This window comes from Dipodomys merriami, unplaced genomic scaffold (genome assembly GCF_024711535.1).
Source record: "Dipodomys merriami isolate MVZ:Mamm:240054 unplaced genomic scaffold, mDipMer1.0.p SCAF_16, whole genome shotgun sequence".
NCBI lineage: Eukaryota > Metazoa > Chordata > Mammalia > Rodentia > Heteromyidae > Dipodomys > Dipodomys merriami.
The window spans coordinates 32,276,460-32,297,484 of record NW_027202937.1 but is presented as its reverse complement, the minus strand read 5'-3'; the positions used below and the strand labels follow the sequence as shown (position 1 = coordinate 32,297,484).

The 21,025-nt window shown below is 41.8% G+C and overlaps 2 protein-coding genes across 4 annotated transcripts in view; one reads left to right on the top strand and one right to left on the bottom strand.

Moving 5' to 3' along the window:
* Positions 1 to 1,869: 1,869 nt before the first annotated feature.
* On the top strand, positions 1,870 to 20,918 carry Eci2 (enoyl-CoA delta isomerase 2). 2 transcript variants are annotated; one of them, XM_070024669.1, is made up of 10 exons: positions 1,870 to 1,990; positions 4,085 to 4,229; positions 6,468 to 6,566; positions 7,248 to 7,436; positions 10,590 to 10,659; positions 10,836 to 10,938; positions 11,849 to 11,969; positions 17,882 to 17,971; positions 19,608 to 19,751; positions 20,601 to 20,918. In XM_070024669.1, the coding sequence occupies exons 1-10, from the start codon at positions 1,947 to 1,949 to the stop codon at positions 20,754 to 20,756; spliced, it is 1,161 nt and encodes a 386-aa protein (XP_069880770.1). In that variant the 5' UTR covers positions 1,870 to 1,946; the 3' UTR covers positions 20,757 to 20,918. The 2 variants fall into 2 exon arrangements, with proteins under 2 accessions (XP_069880770.1, XP_069880771.1); XM_070024670.1 differs by having other exon boundaries at positions 1,910 to 1,990; positions 4,095 to 4,229.
* The window catches only part of LOC138828483 (testis expressed protein 56-like), a 32,660-nt gene continuing 18,786 nt past the window's right edge, over positions 7,152 to 21,025 (bottom strand). For both annotated transcript variants that reach the window (XM_070024671.1, XM_070024672.1), the window contains exons 4-5: positions 14,037 to 14,145; positions 7,152 to 7,636 (exon numbers count right to left, since the gene is read on the bottom strand). In XM_070024671.1, coding sequence (XP_069880772.1) covers positions 14,120 to 14,145 — 26 coding nt within the window. In that variant the 3' untranslated portion in view covers positions 7,152 to 7,636; positions 14,037 to 14,119. The remainder of the gene's footprint in view (positions 7,637 to 14,036; positions 14,146 to 21,025) is intronic.

Below are 21,025 nucleotides of genomic sequence, written 5' to 3'. Positions count from 1 at the left end.
CAATTGATCTGTACCTGCATTACATGAAGAAACACATAGGCTAGAGAGAACTTTCAACAGTTCATCTAATATTCAATAAACATCTTCAAAGTGTTGCGTATCAAGATGCAAGAAATGGAGTTAAAGCGTGTAGCCTTTCCCAGAGTGTGCCCTTTGTGAGCTGTGTGATGAATTGTTCATCAGAAGCGAGTATAGAGACATACAGATAGGAGAAAGACAAGCTGGGGAGACAAGGTCCATCTCAGGAGGACCAAATGGACCCAATGGGTAGGTCAAGGCTTCCTGAATAGCCTAGTGTTTGGACTGAGAAAACCCGGAACCAGGAACACTCACAGAAGGTGGGTCCTCAAGCTCATCTGAAATAGAAGTTTCAAGCACAATGTAACAGACTGAGCAGGCAGGCAAGGGCCAGATTTGGGGGTTCTTCTTTGCCAGAATAAGAAAATTGAACTTGTTCAGAAGGCAAAGGAAACCTACCACATTTCATTCTGCATATGTAGATATTGAACCTTAAGCACAAAGTTTAAGAGACTTGATGTTTGCAAGTCTCACTGTATGGCTGGCCTGGAACTTTATAATCCTCCTCCTAAAGCTTCCCCAGTGCTTGGATTACAGTCATGCTTCCCCACACCTACCTTGTAGTAGTAGTGATCCACACCCCCCCCACACTCTTTCTCAGCATTTCTCCAAAGAAGATATAGATAGATAGATAGATAGATAGATAGATAGATAGATAGATAGATAGATAGATAGATAGATAGATAGATGCTGTTAATGAGGTTTGAACTCCAGGCCTGGGCACTGTCCCTGAGCTTTTTGCTAAAAGCTAGCACTTTACCGCTTGAACCACAACTCCACTTCCAGCTTTTTGTCGTTAATTGGAGATAAGAGTCTCTTGGACTTCCTACACAGGCTGGCTTCAAACCATGATCCTCAGATTTCAGCCTTCTGAGTAGCTAGGATTACAGGCATGAACCACTGGTGCCCAGCTCAAAGCCCATACTTTTTAAATGATTCAGTGAGACTCAAAACTACCCATAGATGGTTAGTGACATTAACATGTTGAATGGAAACATTCCAGAGAAAGCTGGGCCCTAGTGGCACAAGCCTGTAATCCTAGCTATTCCGGAGTCTGATATCTGATGATCGCAGTTCGAAGCCAGCCTGGGTTAGAAAGTCCGAGATATTTATCACCAATTAATCACCAAAAAGCTCGAAGTGGAACTGTGGAGCAAAGCTTAAGGGCAGCCCCGTGGACAGGCACACACACAATCAAGGCTGTTCCGGATCCTCAGGCATCCCTCCGGTCGGTGATCATTGTTCACCACGCGCCCCCGCCTCGAGCTTCTCGAGCTCGGGTCTCGAAGCTTAGCTCGCTGCTATACTACAGGGTGAAACGCTCCCTCCCCGCTCCGCCGGACCGCGCGGGGCAGCCGCAGCCGCACTTCCAAACAGTGGGGTGTTTCCTCCAACATCTCGGCTCTCCTCCACCGCTGGGCACCGCGGTGCGCCGCAGGACGAAAAACCGCCACCAGAGCTCCCAGCCTGGGCTTCCGCCTAGCCCCGGGACGTGGGCTTCCCTATACCCCAGCAGCTCGGACGCGCAGTGGTCGGCCTCGCTACGATTCCCGCCTACTTTGGGTACCCGCGGTTCGACACGCCCACTCCCAGTTCCAGCCCCGCCCCACCCCCCCGCCCTCACTTTGGCCCCTCCCACACCAAGCTCAGCCCTGCCTCTGGCTCCGCCCACCTAGGACTCGCATCCCGGCCCCGCCCACTGCGAGTCCAGGCTGAGCCCCAATCCCCGCCTCTGTCAATCTCAAGCCCCGCCCGTCTCCCCACCCACACCATGGCTCTCGACTGACCCTACTCACACCGGACTCGATCCCACCCCTAAGCTCAGGCCCCGCCCCCGAGCCGCTGCTCCTGCGCGGCCGGGACTTGCGATGGCGTTTGTGACTGGGAGACTGGGGCGTCCTCTGCGTTCGAGGTGAGTGCGGGGCCCTGGCCGCCCACGCCAAGGTCACTGCCGACGCCGCAGCCCTGCTGGCGAGGAGGCCTGTCGCCCTTGGGCCCGCTCTGTCTGTTCTCGGTAGCAGGATTTCCTTCGTTTCCCAACGAGAGGTTGGGAGTGCCCGCAAATGGGCTTGGGGCTTGGGGGAGATGTGAGGGAAGCGGTGGTGCTGCTGCGGGGCCGCGTCGCCCCGCCGCCCGCCCCGCGCCGCCCGCCCCGCGCCGCCCGCCCCGCGCCGTCCGCCCCCCGCCGCCCGCTGCCCTGCCTGCGGGCCCCACGTGGTGCGGAGGCCGCTTTGCCAACGCCGCGGGGACCATCAAGGATGTGCTGCTGCTTTGCTGAGCGCTGCAGGAAACCAGTCGGTGGGTGGCCGCTGGCGTGCGTGGACTTACACCTGTTTCCTTGTCGAGTCTGTGTCTTGCAGTGCTGAGGCAAAGGACCAGCCCAGCAGCCCCGAAGCGACTCTGTGCGTGGGAACCCCCGCCTAACCGTGGTGGAACTCCGAGCGACCTACTTACTTAAAACAAAAACCACCCCCACCCACACACCTGTGGGGAGGAAACACACTCCATTGTGAAACATAAAGTTTGTACCACATTTTATGGGAGTTGCAGGTTTTAGGCCTTCTTGTGAACGCCGTGCGTGCAAGTGCTTCCACGGACTGGGGCTTGAACTCAGGTCTTAGGCCTGTCCCTTAAGCATGTTTGCTTCTTGGGCTGGTTGGAACCTCTATCCTGTTCTTAACCTCCTGAGTAGCTGCTAGTATTAACAAACACAAGCTACCAGCACCCACCTTCCTTCCTTTTCCACTTGGAGTTTTCCCTGTACCAAATTCAAGTAAAATGCTTGATTGTTTTCTTTTTCAGAAAAAGTACATGTGGGTTTTTTTGTTACATACTAATTTTTCAAGATTGAAGTGTAGAGTTCATGATACCATATACATTACATCAGTGTAGGAAAGGCAATAACTCTGTTATGCTTGGGCTTTTTTTGTAACTGTTATTTTAACTTTAATTACCCTTAATGCTATTGATATTGTCATTGCCATTCCTTTTTTTTTTTTTTTTTTTTTTTTGCCTGTGGTCTCAGTGCTGTTCCCTGAACTGGGCCACCGTCTCTAGCTTAAAACATTGCTTATCACCTGGCATTGCTTCGTATTTTTCTTGGGCTCCTGTCTGGCTATTTAAACATATTGCCTGAGGTGAAGGTAGGCCTACCTGTGCCCTCTCCACTATTTTCCAGCCCGGTAGATTCCCTCCCTAACAGTTGAGAAAGATGTGTGTGCAATCAGCAATAACTCGTCATCTGTCCCTTGAGCCATTTCTTGCATCTTTACCAGTCTCCCCTCCTTCCATCCTTCAGTGTGTGTGTGTGTGTCTGTGTGTGTGTGGGTGTGTGTCCCAACACGCGCGTGTTGGGACATGTGTTTTGACAACTGCACAACAAGAATTGGCCAGATAATAAATTTTGTTCCTTCAGCAAAGGCTATTTCAGGACATTGGGATTCAAGATTAAATTCTGTACATTTTACTCCTCTTGTCCCCTTCCCTAGTTCTACTTTTCATGCCCTTGATTTTCAACTTATGGAAAAATTGTACTTGGCCATTTTGAATTGCTTACCAATATTTCTTGGATGGAGCCTTCTTTTCTATGAGTCAAACATTACTACAGTGAGCCTCTGTTATCTAGGGCCCATTTGCTGCTACCGTGCTAGGACTAGTATAGAGAACATGTTTATAGATAAACATTGAATTTTGGTATGTAAAGGTTGAGAACAATTAGAAATCAGGCTGTGACTGAGGGCTGGTAGCTCATGCCTATAATCCTAGCTACTCAGAAGGCTGAGATCTGAGGGCTGAAGTTCAAAAACAGATGAAGCAGAAGTCAATGAGACATCTCTAATTAACCATCAAAAAGCCAGAAGTGGAGCTGTTGCTTAAACTGGTAGAATTCCAGCCTTGAGTGAAAAGTTAAGGGACCGCCCCCCCCCCAACTGCTCCTCCTCAATAAAAAAGAAATCAGGCTGTAGAAAAGTAAAGGAAGAAATAGAATGTAGTCCATTCTTTGTAGTCTTCTGCAGGTTGTTCAGCTACATCTGAGCAGAACCATGGGAGCAAGTCAGGAGGACTTCGAAAATGCAATGAATCAGGTGAAGCTCTTGAAGAAGGATCCAGGAAATGAAGTGAAGCTAAAACTCTATGCCCTGTATAAGCAGGTAATTGCCTATGGTCTGAAATCTTTAGAGACATTTTGAACTGATGATTTCTCAAATAGACACATTGTGTGGCCACTAAAATTGAGCTTTAATATTTAAGTTTTGGTTTTCCTCTGAAGTGTGTGTACATGTGAGCTCTGTTTTCTTTTGTTTGTTGTACTTTGTTATGTCTTGAAATACTATTATGGCACAAAACAACTACTTAAGTGTGCCGGGGTGGGTTTTTGTTTTTGTTTTTGAGATGAATACCTGAGTATGTAGGAGTGAAATAGTATGATATTGGCATGTTTGACATTCATTAAAATAAACACATGAATGCTGCATTCTGGTGACTCACAAATACAATACTAGCTACTCAGGAGGCTGAGAATATAAGGAATGTGACTCAAAGCCAACCTGGACAAAATAGTCTATGAGATGTTTATCTTCAGTTAACCAGCAAAAAGTCACAAATGGAGGTGCCCAAGTGGTAGAGCACCAACCTTGAGTGAAAAAGCTAAGAAAGAGTTAGAGGCCTTGAGTTCAAGCCCAGTACCCAGATGGAAGGGAGGAGGGAAGGAAGGAAGCAAGGGAGGGAGGGAGGGAGGGAAGGACACAGAAAACAGGAAATAAAGAGCACAAAATGAAGGAAAGAAGGAAGGAAGGAAGGAAGGAAGGAAGGAAGGAAGTTCAAAATGGCCAAATTTGATCATTTCATTTGTGTGATTGAGAACTTACATTGTAAGAAAAAGTAATCTGTCAAATGGTAATGTCTCTATCTTGTAACCAATCACCATTCTGTACCGCTATTTCCTGAAATTACTTGCTTCTTGATTTTATTTGTAACTATCATCTGTGTTGTTTGTAACTAGCCAGCTATGTTAAAGCTATGAGTCTTTACCAATGGAGTTAAAAAATAAACTCCCCCCTTTGAATCATACTCATGAATGAAACAGCTTACAGTGGATTCTGTGAGAGTTTCTAGCAAGTTATTGAAGCTGAGGGTAGTGTTGAGTACTGCCCTTTCCTCTACTTACAATTGGTCTCAGAAGTGAAAATAGGCAGAAGATAAGGCAAACTCTATCCTATGGAGTATGTTCCCTCCCCCTTTGCAGACAGCTAAGTCTTGACTTTCAGTTTCAAGGCATATTTAAGTCAAGGCCATTTTTCCTACCTTTGTTTTTCAAAGCCTCTTTCCTCTTTTAGCTAACTGTATTACAAAGTTATAGAAATTTTAGAAAGAGTTTTAAATTGACATCTCTAAAATATAGCTGAATAGGACATTTTAGTCAGCTCAGGACACCCATTGCACCCAAGCTCAAACAAATAAAATTTAGTTGCTTTTCATTTTCAATTGGGATACTTTTCAGTCAAGTTTCCTGAGGGCCTGTGGTTCTAACAGCTCACACCTTCTCTCTACTAGTGACTAGCTACAGTGGTGTGTTCACTGAATTGGTGGCATATATATATATATATATATCTGTCCACAGGCTTTCAGAGTATGTGAAGATTGTCTGGGAATGTAGCTCAGTGGTAAAGCACTTGTCTATTGTTTGAAGCCCTAGATTCAATCCCAGTACAATTTGGGAGCAGGATATTGTAGAGTCCTATGAGTTTTCAAATGTTAACTAATTTCTTTAGAAAATTAGTGGCTATTTTGATCATTTGTGAAAAATGAGGTTATCAACAAAATTAATTACCAGATATTTTTGTGGTTGGTGTGAATGTACATGATGGTACTGGGGCTTAAACTAAAGGTCTTGCACTCTCTTAACTTTTTCAGTTGAGGCTGATACTCTTATCACTTGGGCCACAGCTCTACTTATTGCCTTTTGCTGGTTAATTGGAGATAAGAGACTCACAGATGTGTCTGCCTAGCCTGGTTTTGAACCACAGTTCTCAGATCTCAGCATTCTGAATAGCTCAGATTACAGGTGTGAGCTACAGGCACTGGCTGATCTATTAGACTTTTTTAGAAAGTAATTTCTCAAAGTTTTTCTCTTGCATTATTTCCATTTATAAGCAGTAAGAATGGGTAGCTAATAGCACCTTTTGCCTCTCTACTTTTTTTCTCTTATTTGGGTGTTCTCACCAATACTATGAAGTATAGGAAAGGAAAAACTCAAGATCATTTTGCATACTCTATGAAAAGATTTGAGAGAGGTATTCTTGCTAGCATTGAACTTTATGAGTGTTAAATATGTAAGGTTTCAGTTTGCATAAACATTTGACCACTAATCACATTTACCCTTTTTGCAGGCTACTGAAGGACCTTGTAGTATACCCAAACCTGGTGTATTTGATTTTGTTAACAAGGCCAAATGGGATGCTTGGAATGCCCTCGGCAGCCTGCCCAAGGTAAATTAACTTCTTCTGGGATTTTTTTTTTGTGTGTGGGGGGGTCCGGTTGTGGGGCCTGAACTCTAGGCCTGGGTTCTATCCCTCAGCTCTTCAGCTCAAGGCTAGCGCTCTACCACTTGAGCCACAGCACCACTTCCGGCTTTTTTCATTTTGCTTATGTGGTGCTAAGGAATCGAACCCAGGGCCTCAGGCATGCAAGGCAAGCGCTACCACTGAGCCAACTTCCCAGCGTAAATTAACTTCTTTACTCTGCATTTATTTGCTGGATTTCTAAAAGCTTGGTGTTTCAATGAGTCTTTGAAATCTTTTTTTAAATATAATTGGATTGTTAATATTAAGATGTTGTATGGAGGGGTTACTGTTTCATAAGTCAAGGTAATGAGTACATTTCTTTTGGGACAATGTCACCCCTTCCTTTTCCTTCCTCCGGTTTCCCCTCCTATCCTGCCCACAAGTATTTCAATGTAGCAGAAACTGGGCTCAAACTCTAATCTTCCTGTCTCCTTCTCCCCATTGCTGAGATTATAGGCATGAGCCACCATTGAAGCCTTAATGTGTTTTAATGATCAAGGTCTTATGCTCTTTTGTCTACCATTAAGTTCTATTTATTTGCATAGTATGGTCCTCAGAATGCCTACTCCTTGACTATAGCTGAGTTCTTTGTCATCTACTCTTCAGGAAACTGCCAGGCAGAATTATGTGGATTTAGTGTCCAGTTTGAGTTCTCCATCTGAATCCTCTAGCCACGTAGAGCCTGGGGCTGACCAGAAGACTCCTGGATCTGAAGATGTGGTTGTGACCTCTGAAGATGGCATCACGAAGATCATGTTTAACCGTCCTGCCCAGAAAAATGCCATCACCACTCAGGTAATGACACTTCCTAGAAGCATTTCCTGTTCCTCTTTTCTTCTACTTATTTCACTCAAAATATTGTCATTTCTACATTAGTTATATTTTTTGTGTGGTTTTCTGGATTGATTTGTACAAGATAAGAATGCATTCAGAACTGTGAAATCTTTGCTTAGCATTTGTTTGAAGTAGCGTCTACATATCCAGAAGTGACTTTCCTGTGAATGGAAGCACAAATCATTTAAATCAGTATAAGTGAAATACATGTAGCTATCATAGAATGCACAGAAAAGCCGTCTAAAGTTAGGCTTCATTATAATGTTTCCCTGAGTGTCTTCAAGTCACCTAAATTTGTCTTTTCTGCTCTCATGGACCTTCATTTAATATAAGCAGAGGGAGAGGGGAGAGACTTCGCCTCTAATAGCCCAATCCAAACATGACCGAAGTAAATGGTTTACATGTATGAAAATATTTCAGTGAAACCTGCTGTTTTAGGAAAGAGGGAAGGGAGAGCAATAGAAGGGATGAGACTGATTGCACATAGGCGGGAAAACTTCACAATGATATCCCCTCCTGTACAAATGTATTCTAGTAGAGAGAGAGAGTGTGTGTGTGTATGTGTGTGTGTGTGTTGGTACTGGGGGTTGAACTTGGCTTTTTCTATCACAGCTGACTCTCTACCACTTGAGCCACACCTTTACTTTTGGCTTTTTGCTGGCTAATTGAAGAGTCTCACAGATTGTAACTTCTCTTTATAATAACTATAACCCATCTTTATAATAAAAAAAGAAAAATTTAAAAAAATAATATAAAAATAGAGCATAGCCCAGCTTTGCTTTGAAAAAGCAGTTTCCAAGGGTTTCACATCATGCCTTTGACCTAGAATGATAACAAGATAAACTATTTTAGCCCCTTCCCTTTGAAATAAATTACAGGGAAATCATCAGATGCTTGGAGATGAACTGGGAGTAAAATTTGAGAGGTCTTTAATCATTATGGATTTTTTGTTGATTTTTTTGTTTTGTTTTTGTCAGTTGTAGGGCTTGAACTCAGGGTCTGGGCACTGTCCCAGAGTTCTTTTGCTCAAGGGGCTCTACCACTCTGAGCCACATCTCCACTTCTGGTTTTCTGGTGGTTAATTGGAGATAAGAGTCTCACAGCCCTTCCTGCCCAGGCAGCCTTTGAACAACTATCATCCTCAAATCTCAGCTTCCAAAGTAGCTAGGATTGTAGGCATGTTTTGTTTTGGGTTTTTTTTTGTATATTTCAGAGGGGTTACAGTTACATAAGTCAGGTAATGAGTACATTTCTTTTTGGACAGTGTTACCACTTCCCTTGCTCTCTCTGTTTTTCCTTCCCATCTCCACTCACATTATATAGTTCATTTTTAGCATGGTGTCCAGTAAGAACCATTGCTACATTTATTAACCCCTCATCCCTCCATTTCTGGGTTTTCATTAGATTTCTAAGTTGCATCAGAGGTCCTGGGTATTAACTTGATATATGTATAAGTAAGAATTGCATGAAATTGGATATGTACCATTTAGTTGATAAAGCACTGAATTCTGAGAGTTTGATTTCTGTTTACCTTCCTCATGTCTCTGTAACCATGGCAGTGATAGCTCCTCATTACAAGTGTCTAATAAGTTTCTGTACTGTCTGCACAAGGGTTGCTCTAATTTCCACAAGGAGCTTGTTGCTTTCAGTTAATAATAAATAGACAGACATGTTAAGAAGTAATTTACCCAACTTATGCCTCTCCTAATCCTGGCTACGGTGAGTCACTTTACCATGCTAGGTCATCAGTATTCTCACAGTATAGAAACTACTTTCTCCTTCTTCCTTTAATTTTGCATTATGTAAAATCCCTCCCTTAATATTTCTATGTCTTTAGATCCATGAATATCTGTCCTCTTCATCATTCTTTCTCACAGTGGAATAGTTTCTGAAGTACAGCAACACAAAATTTTCAGAAATGTTACTAATTTAAAACTTAAGAGACTTCTGCCCAAGAATCTCATTCTAGCAGCTCAAAAATACCAGCCTTTTGGCATTTGTTAACATGTCCTAGACTGCCTTTGACACGTGCTGTTTCTTGAAGTGACAACTGAGATGCAGCTTCAAGAATGTTTCCTCTGGCCAGCTACCATCTCACCTGCTCTAGACAAACATCAGTACCTCAGATGACCTTCCTTTTGCTTAAGTTTTAAACACACACACACACACACACACACACACACACACACACACACACACACACACACACACACACACACACACACACACACACACACACACACACACACACACACACACACACACACACACACACACACACTTGAGCACAGTATTCTTTCAGTTAAAAATATGCTAATTCCAGAAGCTCAACGAAGCTGTCTTTTTAATTCACTTTGTGAACAGCCCCTCTACCTCTACCTTAGCATGGAGACACAGCATGTACTGAGGAATCGCAGAGGAATGAAAATGATTTAGAGAGTAATCAACTACCTTTTTAGGTATTTAAATACAACCAATATGGAAGTGGTGCTGTGACTCAAGTGATAGGAGTACTAGCCTTAAGCACAAAGAAGCTCAGGGACAGCACCCAGGCCCTGAGTTCAAGCCCCAGGACTGACAGGAAAAAAAATGTATAACAATAAAGCTGGGCAGTCATAGCTTACACATGTAATATTAGCTGTCCAGGAAGCAGAGATCTGAGGATTAAGGTTTGAAACCAGCCTGGGGAGGAAAGTCTTGAAACTCTTTATCTCCAATTAACCAGCTAAATGCTGGACTGGAGATGTGGCTCCAATGGTAGAGTTCCAATCATGAACAAAAATGCTGAGCAAAAGCACAGAGCCCTGATTTCAAGCCCAAGTACTACAGGCATGTGCTCACAAAATACAGGCCCACCACACACACACACACAAACACACACACACACACACACACACACACACACACATAAATGCTGATTTCAAGCCCAAGTACTACAGGCATGTGCTCACAAAAATACAGGCCCACCACACACACACACACACACACACACACACACACACACATATAAATGCAACCAGTATACATGTTTGGGTTGTTCTGGGAGCAGGTTTGCAGACTGGTACAATGAATCAATTTCAGTTTCTTTTATTGTCTGTCTTCCCATTCACACAGATGTATCGAGAGATTATACTTGCACTTGAAGCTGCAAGCAAGGATAACTCAACCATCACTGTTATAACAGGTAAGACATTTTCTCAGACCTCCTACTTAAATGTCTTTCTTGCACTCTCTTTTTTTAAAGCAGACAGAGCAAGTTTATTTGAAAGTGAAAGAAAAGCAGCAATACTCTAAAAAGAGACGCTAGACTGAATGCTTACATTGAATGTATGCTAGATCTGGTATTTTTATTGTTTCTAGGAAATGGTGACTATTACAGCAGTGGAAATGATTTAACTAACTTCACCAAGATTCCTCCAGGAGGAATAGAGGAAGTAGCCAAAAGTGGTGCCATTTTACTGAGGTAAGAGTGACATTTGCCTGATCCCTGAGGGCTCATTCTTATGCATCAAAGCTGTATTCAGTTGAGCAAAAGTAAAATGCCTCCTTCTCTGCATTGCTTCGACTCATTGAGACTTTGGACGGGCATGTCTCCATCCTGTCCATGAGTATACAGGCATTCATTTTATCTATTTGACATTTGCCACTGTGTGTCAAATTGACTAAAGGCAAAAGATAAACTAGAGTTGTAAGGAAGGGTCTCTCATCTTGAGGCAGAGAACTTTAGCAGGTTGTCATCTGGTCAGGTGAATGAACAGAATTCCATGAATGCTGGCTGTAGGAGACTTGAAGTCATACAAAGAGCCACAGAAAGCAGTATGAAGGCATCATTCTTCCTGTCTGGTTGATTCCACCATCTCTGAGTCCCACTGGGCTACAGTATTGCTGCATTCTTTTAGGCGCCCACCTCAGTTTCTTATACCGTAGCTAGCATACAGCCAGGCTCAGCCTGTAGGATTTGCTGCTACCACCAGGTGGCTTGAGTAGGGTTATCCTGGACAGATCTGGGGTAGGAAGAGTAGATGCGGCCAGACAGGAAGGCAGTGTTGGTTAGTGTCTTCATTTCAGACTGTCTTGCCTGTACTTTGGGAATGTTGTTTTAGAATGTTAATGCTTTTCCTTTCTTTTCTTTTCTTTTTTTGTTTCTTTATTTTGTGGTCATGGGGCTTGAACTCTGGGTCTGGGCACTGTCCCTCATCTCTTCAGCTCAAGGCTAGCACTCTACCACTTGAGCCACAGTGCTACTTCTGGCTCTTTCTGTTTATGTGATGCTGAGGAATCAAACCCAGGGCCTCATGTATGGGAGGCAAGCACTCTACCACTGAGCCACCTTCCCAGCCCCATTAAATGCTTTTCTATTTTCATTGCTATAGGGAATTTGTAGACTGTTTTATAGATTTTCCTAAGCCTCTGATTGCAGTGGTGAATGGTCCAGCTGTGGGAATCCCCGTCACCCTTCTTGGGCTGTTTGATGCTGTATATGCATCGGATCGGGTAAGTCAGCTCCCAGAAACCTGGGAGGCCAGGCAGTAGTGAAATGAGATCCTTGGGATTCTCTTGGATTGCTGCTAGTACTAAGTATGTTTCATATAGCTTATGATAGAATATGCTATATCAAGATTTTTTTCCCCAAAGAATTCAACTAACTTGAAGGATTATGTTTTTTCCTCCATCATTTACTTGAGTTTTCTAAATACTAATTTGCTATAAATTTTGTCCCAACTACGATGGTTCAGTATTCTAATCAAATATACAATACTAACTCAATTTTCATGTTACTCAAATACACGGGAGAAACTTGAATGCTTCCCCTAATAAGAAAGCAAGAAGTAACATCTTTGCAGGTTATACTCAGATAGATAATTTGGGCCTCTTTATCTAAGTAAGTCCTGGAACACTGGGCATGAGCCCATGAGCATCAAACTATTATCAGTCTACCACTCTAATTCTGCTCCTTTGCAGATAAGAAAACTAAAGCTTATAAGTAATTTCTTATCCAGAGTGCAGCTCAGCCTTGAGCTTACCATTTAAACACTTGAATTTTGTTCTTACTACAGTGTGTGTTTGTTATAGCAGAAAATAATGTTTTGAAAAATATGGAAAAGCACAAAAGAAAATTTAAGCTAAACATCTCTATTCAAACAGCTGTTCAAGAAGCTGAAATTTGAGGATTGTGGTTCAGAGCTAGCTAAGGCAAATAAATCCTTGAGACTCATTTCCAGTTAACTAGCAAAAAGCCAGAACTGGAGGCCTAGCACACATGGTAGAGTGCCATCTGTGAGCAGAAAAAAATGAAAGTGCAAGTACCTGCAATCAACCAATCAGTCAACCTATGGTGCAGATGAAGGTCAAAGGACACACAGGAACACATAAATAAGAGGGAACGTTCCAAGAGCAACTGGAGTTAATAGCAGTTGATTACAGGCAGGTTTTTTGCTGAATTAGTATATTTATAACTGCCTTGTAGAGGATTTTAACTATGTGAGATGGTGGATAAGCTAATTTTTTTCCACTAAAGCATTCATTTTATTATATATGTATCTCATAATGCCATGTGATATATGTTAAAGTAAAATGTATACCTTGTATAAAGTCACTCATTATTTTACCATTCAGAGGTAACCAGTACTGGTATTTGGTTTATATAAGTCTGGTTTAAGTGGTTCCTGACTTCTGGAACCCTAGGCTGTTTCTCATTTTTGTCACTTTAAACAAACATGGGATGAACTTTGGCTGTAGAACATTTATTATAGAACTAATCACACCTCTAAGACTGGAAGATTCTTTTAAGTGATTTTTGTTTGTGTGGAGGTAGAGTTCTTATCTACTATGAAAAACAGTTGCTTTCTACCACTGAAGAGAGTCCCAGGAGCTCTCATTGACATCATGAGCAAATACCATATATTAAATGATGGACTTGTATTTAAGCCATAGAGACAAAATACTAATTAGTAAATGCTGTTCATTCTTTATTACAAGCAGTGGTTAACAATGTCTATTTACCCCTTGGCCAGCAAATGGCACCTTTTCTGTGGCTTTCAAATTTATAAAATAAGCCAGCATCAGTGGCTCACTATTGTATTCCTAGCTACTCAGGAGGCTGAGATCTAAGGATTATGGTTTGAAGCCAGACTGCACAGGAATGTCTGTGAGACTCATCTCCAATTAACCACCAAAATGCAGTAGACCGGTGGCTCAGGTGGTAGAGTAGCTAGCCTTGTGCAAAAAAGCTCAGGGATGGTGCTCAGGCCTTAAGTTCAAGCCCAATAGTTGCACAAAAAACAAAATTATAAAATACTTTTTCAGTACTTCCATGTACTTGGTACTCCATTAACTAACCCACATTATACCCCTACCCATAGTTCCCTTCCCCCTACATATTTACATAATGCACACTATGAGGCAGGGACTCACAATTCTACAGATGAGTAAACTGGCACCTAGAGGAAAGAAAATTCTCCCAAGGTAATTCTCCAAACAATAATAATGCCAGACTCTAAACCATTCATACATCCGTGTTTTGATTTCTGAAAATAAGCATTGTAATGAAGCTCTGTGTACCTGTTTATGGTTCCTTAGATGTGGTTATGTTTTCCTTTGTTTTTCTATCAGTTTTCTGGTTGTATTCCTTTGGTTGTGTCTTCTCAGGTTACTGGTTTAAGTAAGATTTCTTTTGGAGAAACAGAAGAAAAATAATTCTAATGAGAACATTTCATTTTGCATTTTTATTCATATAATGCATACATTATGACTTTATATCTCTAACAAATGTGCATTAAAGATAACACTATGCTGATTATGTGAAATGAGATCTATATATCCTCTTATGTTGTATAAATAAATTAAGAGCACAATAGACAAGCACTGGTGGCTCATGGCTATAATGCTACTCAGGAGGCTAAGATCTGAGGATTATGATTTGAAGCTAGCTCAGGCAGAAAAGTCTGTAAGATTCTGACTTTCAAGTAGCCACCCAAAAGCAGAGCTGTGACTGGAATAGTAGAGTGCCAGCTTGAGTGGAAAAGCTAAAGGGCCAGGCCCTGGGTTCAGGATCCAGTAGGCAACAACAAAAAAGGAAAAAGGAAAAAAGAAACACACAAACCAAAAATAGATAACTGATATTTGAAATGATTCTGGTATATAAAGCCAATCAAAAGATCTCTAGAGGGGGCTGGGAAGGTGGCTCAGTGGTAGAGTGCTTGCCTTGCATGCCTGAGGCCCTGGGTTCGATTCCTCAGCACCACATAAGCAAAAAGAAAAAAGCCGGAAGTGGCGCTGTGGCTCAAGTGGTAGAGCGCTAGCTTTGAGCCGAAGAGCTGAGGGACAGCGCCCAGGCCCAGAGTTCAGGCCCCACAACCGGAACCAAAAAAAAAAAAAAAGATCTCTAGAGCAAAGTCAAGACAAATTCAAAATAGAGGATACAATTTTTCAACTCACAACAAAGGCTAATCTTGCTAAAGTATGTATGTAATGTTGTAGATCATCAATATAATCTAAAAATGAGGACTGCCCACAGAAGCTGAAGGATAGTGGCTCTTTAACTATAAGGATAGAGATCTTTTAAAAGAATGGCATGATAAGCTACAGAAAAATAATTTCCATAACAAATGAGAGCAAAAAGACTTGCAACCTAAATGTATAAAGAACTCTTACAACTCAAAAATGAAATAACAAAGAATCTAACTTAAAAATAGTGGCAAGTATTTTTCAACAGTTCTTCACCAAAGAAGTAGTATACATGGCTAATGAAAAGGTGTTCTATAAGTATAAAGTGTAAAATAAAACTACCAGACAGCTCTACACCCCTACTCATATGATTAAAGTTAAAAAGATATAGAAGGAAGGGTCTAAGCGGCCCTGGTCAAGTGGTAGAGGGCCTGCCTTACAAGAAGGAGGCCTTAAATTCAATCCCTAGAACCACCAAAAAATAAACAAATGTGCAACTAAAAAGACATAGTAGCTGGTAGCCAGTAGCTCATGCTTGTAATCATAGCTATTCAGGAGGATGAGATCTGAGGATCGAGATTCAAAGCCAGCCTGAGCAGAAAAATCCCTGTGAGACCCCCTAGCTCCAATTAACTATTGGGAAAACAGAAATGGGGCTGTGGCTCAAAGTGGTAGAGTGTTAGTCTTGAGCAAAATTGCTTAGGGACAGTGCCCAGGACCTGAGTTAGATGTCAGATGGACCAGAGAGAGAGAGAGAGAGAGAGAGAGAGAGAGAGGGGATGGAAGGAAGGAAGGAAGGAAGGAAGGAAGGAAGGAAGGAAGGAAGGAAGGAAGGAAGGAAGGAAGGAAGGAGAGAGAAAGAAAAAGAAAGAAAATAAGAAAGAAAGAAAGAAAGAAAGAAAGGAAAGAAAGAAAGAAAGAAAGAAAGAAGGAAAAGAAGAAAGATATAGTAACCAAGTTTAGTTTGTTCCAAAGAGTTCAGAGCAAATGGAACTCTACAGTGCTAGATTGTTACAATGATATACCACTTTGGGAGAGAATCCTATAATTTGAGTTACACTTTTCTCACAACCAGCAATTCTGCTGCCAGGTTTATATCCATGAGAACTGAAAACTTAAGTCACCCAGAATCCTGTACACAACCACCTTTTTATTAGAATTAATCAGAAAAAAACCTTGATTTTCAACTTCTTTGACAAAACAGGAATTGTTCGTGTTGCATAAAAAAGATTATACTTTTAAATCATTTTAATCATAATAACCAAATCACTGGACTTAACAGTGGTGGCATTAAATGGAAAATGGAGAAACAAATTATGATACATCCTTACAAGGATTATTATACAGCAATGAAAAGGAACAAACTATTAGTATGCAACAGCATAACACTCAAAAGCCTTTTGCCAAGTGACAGAGCCCAAAGTAAGGTTTCAGAATTAAGGATTCTATTTATGTAAAATTATAGAAAAGCCAAAACTGTAGGGACCAAATGCAAATTGGTCCCTTGATTGCATGGGGATGATAGGAAGAATGGATTAGCTACAAGGAAGGTATACTCTGGGGGCAATGGAGGTCTTCCCTGTACCAGAAATGGTATAACTCTATTAACTCAATGTTTATAAAAATCTATTTACGCTGGGTGCCAGTGGCTCACACCTGTAATCCTAGCTAATCAGGAGGCTGAGATCTGAGGATCACTGTTAAAAGCCAGCCTGGGCAGGAAAGTCCATGAGACTCTTATCTCTGATAAAGCACTAGAAAACTGGAAGTGGCGCTGTGGCTCAAATGGTAGAGCACTAGCCTTGAGCTGAAGAGCTGAGGGATAGTGCCCAAGCCCTGAATTCAAGCCCCACAACCAACAACAACAAAAAAATCTATTTACAACACACTTTTAAAGAAGTATATCTTGCCATATACCAGTGGTTCATGCCTATAATCTCAGGAGGCTAAGGTCTGAGAATAGAGATCTGAAGCCAGCCTAGAAGGAAAGTCTGTGACTCTTATCTCCAATTAACCACAAAAAGCTGGAAGTAGAACTGTGGCCAAGTGGTAGAATGCTAGTAGCCTTGAGCAAAAAAGCTCAAAGGACAGCACCTAGGGACAGCACCTAGGCCCTGAGTTCAAGACTCCAGACTGGCACATTTGTGCACGTGCGCACACACACACACACACACACACACACACACACACACACACACACACACACAACTGGGTGTGGTGGTATATGGCCTGTAATCCCAGCACTCAAGAGGCTGAGGCTGGATTGTGAATTGAGAGTCCATCCTGGAATATATTTCCAGGCTGGAATGTGTTTCCAGACTACACTGTGAGATGCTCAGGGAGCCAAGATCTGAGGGTTGCAGTTCAGAGCCAGCCTAAGCAGACAGTCCAGATTTTTTACTTAATCAGCAAGGGGCCAGAAGTAGAGGCATGGCTCAATTCATAGAGTGCCACACATGAGCAAGAAAGGCAGGTGATAATGCAAGGTCCTCAATTCAAGCCCCAATCTTGGCACAAAAAGAAGAGAGAAAGGGAAAGAAAAAGGAGAAAGGTAAACAAAGGAGGGGAAGAAAAAAGAAAGAGAAAAAAAACTGAGGGAAGGAAGGAAAAGAAAACCAAAATTGTGAAATTATAAATAAATCATGATTTTTTTTTTTTTTTTTTTTTTTTGTCGGTTGTGGGACTTGAACTCTGGGCCTGGGCGCTGTCCCTCAGCTCTTCAGCTCAAGGCAAGCGATCTACCACTTGAGCTACAGCGCCACTTCTGGTTTTCTGGTGGTTTATTGGAGATAGGAGTCTCACAGTATCTCCTGCCCGGGCTGGCTTTGAACCGTGATCCTCAGATCTCAGCCTCCTGAGTAGCTAGGATTACAGGCGTGAGCCACCAGCGCCCGGCTAATAAATCATGATTTTTAAAATCCCATGAAAATTGATTTTCAGTTCTCTCCTATCCCTAACAGGCAACCTTTCATACTCCATTTAGCCACCTTGGCCAGACGGCAGAGGGATGCTCCTCTTACACTTTCCCGAAGATAATGGGCCCAGCCAAGGTAACTTTGAGAAGCTTAAAAATAAGATGTAATGTGTAATTTCTCTTCATAAAATAATCCTGTCTTCCCCCTCCCTTCCCTTCCTAAGATAAGCAAGCTATAGAAGTTAAATCACTTGCTGCAACTTGAGGGATTTTACATATGGAGAAATCAGGCTCTGAGAAGGATCTCTGTGTAGGGTCTAGTGTGGGGGACCCTCTTCTCTCTCTGCCAAGTGGCTGAGACAGTGCTGGGCCTTGTGGATAAGTAACATCCACTGAGAATGAGACCACCTGACATCTTGCAGTCACATGACTATGTGGGCAGAGCTTACTAGCATGCCTCAGCCTTTCTGTCAGCCCAGTTTGCCAGTATATTAGACACTGGTTTCTCAGGTCCATCTCTGTGTTGGCCAGATCCTGTGGCATGATTCCAAAGGTGGAGCCCAAGAAAATGCTTAGCAAATATTCTTTAGCATCTCAAAGCAAGGGAGAGGAAAAGATACATGATGTATGAATGAATGTGTGTGTGTGTGTGTGTGTGTGTGTGTGTGTGTGTACATGTGTGTGTGTACATGTGCATGTGCTGGTACTGGGGCTTGAACTCAGAACCTCACACTCTAGGTTTGGCTTTTTCTCTCAGAGGCAGGGCTCTACTACGTGAGCTGCACCTCCACTTCTGGCTGGTTAATTGGAGATAAGGGTCTTTTGGATTTATCTGCTTAGACTGGCTGTGAACCAGATCTTCAAATTTCAGCTTCCCAGATAGCTAGAATCCCATACCTCTTGTTCAGTTTTTAAACTCTCATTATGCTATCATATACCCTGAGTTGTTATAAGTAGAGCAGAACGAACTCATAAGACTTAGAACATTTGCAAAAGAGTTTATTGTTCTGGAAGAGACATTGCAAATGTAGAAAGAACTTCCATTTAGTGGCTTCAGATTAGAAATGCAATATAAGACAGCCTCATTTTCCTTCAGCCAAATAAAACTCAGCCAGATGCCTGTGGCTCATCCCTGTAATCTAGCTACTCAGGAGGCTGAGATCTGAGAATCTCAGCTCAGGCAGAAAAGTTTGTGTGAGACTCTTACTTGCAATTAAGCACCAGAAGGCCAAGAGTGGAATTGTCCCTCAAGTGGTAGAGAGCCAGCCCTGAGCAAAAGGATAAGGGACAGTCCCCAGTCCATGAGTTCAAGCCCCATTACAGGCACATAAATAAATGAATATTATAAAATAAATTTAAATGTCTGTGCAGGTCAAGAAAATTTTCTGGGAAAAACAGCAAGCAGTAGAATTTTGTTGCTCTAAAAGTTGACATGTATCATGATATTTCTCCCTTGTTTAAATGTTTTCTTTTGTAATCACTTCATAGGGCAAACAGAAAACCATAGGTTCTGTGGTTTCAGGTCATTTTTGTCTGGAGATTGCCATTCTGCAACATAGATCCTCCTGGATCTCCTTTTAAAGATAGAAGCCTGCAATGAAAGTAGCCTGTTTTGTAAACTGTGAGGTCATTAGCTTCTCCCTTACTGTGAAACACACACAACCCCATAGCCCGCTCACAGATCTGTGTCTCCTGACAACATTCAGCTCTCATATGAACTGAAGACTTGTTGTTTGATTAAGCTAGCGTCTTAACCTTTCTTTCCATTTCAGGCAACTGAGATGCTTATTTTTGGGAAGAAGTTAACAGCAAGAGAGGCATGTGCCCAAGGCCTTGTAACTGAAGTTTTTCCTGAAAGCACTTTCCAGAAAGAAGTTTGGGCCAGACTTAAAGCATATGCAAAACTCCCCCCAAATGTTAGTATTCTATCCCTCCCTCTCCTCCTCCCCCACATAGGAACCATGAAACTAATTCCCTAAGGGGAAAATGTGTTTGCCTTAAAAAAATGCATTGTTTAAAATGACAAGACGTATTTGGCTTCAAACACATGTCAATTTGGGATTGAAAATAATATAAAAATATTAGAAGCATTGCTTTTTTAAAATAAAACTTATCAAATAGACATTTCTATAACACAGGACAGAGGAGTGGTTCTTTATGGGAATAACTTGAAGAGGATAGACAGAATTTACTAAGCAACAATGCTTGATAAGAAATGTACTCATTACCTTGCCCATGTAATTGTAACCCCTCTGTATGGTATTTTCACAATTAAAAAAAAAAATGTCAATGTGGCAAAAAAAAAAAAAAAAGAATTTACTAAGAACTTTTAGATTACAGGGGAAGGGCAGGAGGCATGGCTCAGCTAGCTTTTGAGTGAAAGCTTCAGACCCTGAGTTCAAGTCCTAGTTCCAAGGAGAGAAAACCCCTCCTTGAGAGAAAATCCAGAGATATTGACTATTCATTAGTAGCCTTACTGCGTAGCTCATTTGTTTTTCTATGTGATTGTTAGAGGGATTGCTTGCTCTTTTATTCTTGTTTTTCATATGTACTCTTGGAACTTGAAGTTTTAGTCTTGATCTTTTGGGCATTTTTAGAAGTGGATAGACCTGCCTGATATCTATTGAAGTGATTTGTATGTATATTTAAAGTTGGGCTTACACAAGTGCTTAAGACTTATCAGGATTAGTTCATGGACATTTGAATGACTAAAATCCATCAAAAATAATTCCACTTTAACAATATTGTGGGTTTTGTTTTATCAGGCCATGAAGATTTCCAAAGAGTTAATCAGATCTAATGAAAAAGAAAAGCTACATGCAATTAATGCTGAAGAATGCACTATCCTCCAGGGAAGATGGCTGTCTGATGAGTGCATGAATGCGATTGTGAATTTCCTATCCAGGAAAGCAAAACTCTGATGACCATTAGGTATGCTGGGAGTTCTGATTTCTAATACTTGATCTAAATCAACTTCCTTGTGCCTTTTTCCATTGCTAACATAACTATTATGATAGTAAAAATGTTACCATTAAACTGTTACCCTTACACCTCTGATGAAAAATAAAACCTTCAGTAAAGGAAGGTCTTTTGTTTCACATTTGTTTGTTTGTGTGTGTGTGTGCATGTGTTTGTGTTTGTGTTTTGATAATAGTCTTACATCTAGGTGGGCCATGGTGGCTCACATCAA

What these genes read in the sequence shown, in the direction of transcription:
- Eci2 (XM_070024669.1), top strand. Translation starts at nt 1,947, where the DNA reads ATGGCGTTTGTGACTGGGAGACTGGGGCGTCCTCTGCGTTCGAG. An exon ending in CTGTATATGCATCGGATCGG is followed by an intron (nt 11,970 to 17,881) that starts GTAAGTCAGCTC and finishes TATCCCTAACAG; the next exon opens with GCAACCTTTCATACTCCATT. An exon ending in AGATAATGGGCCCAGCCAAG is followed by an intron (nt 17,972 to 19,607) that starts GTAACTTTGAGA and finishes TTTCCATTTCAG; the next exon opens with GCAACTGAGATGCTTATTTT.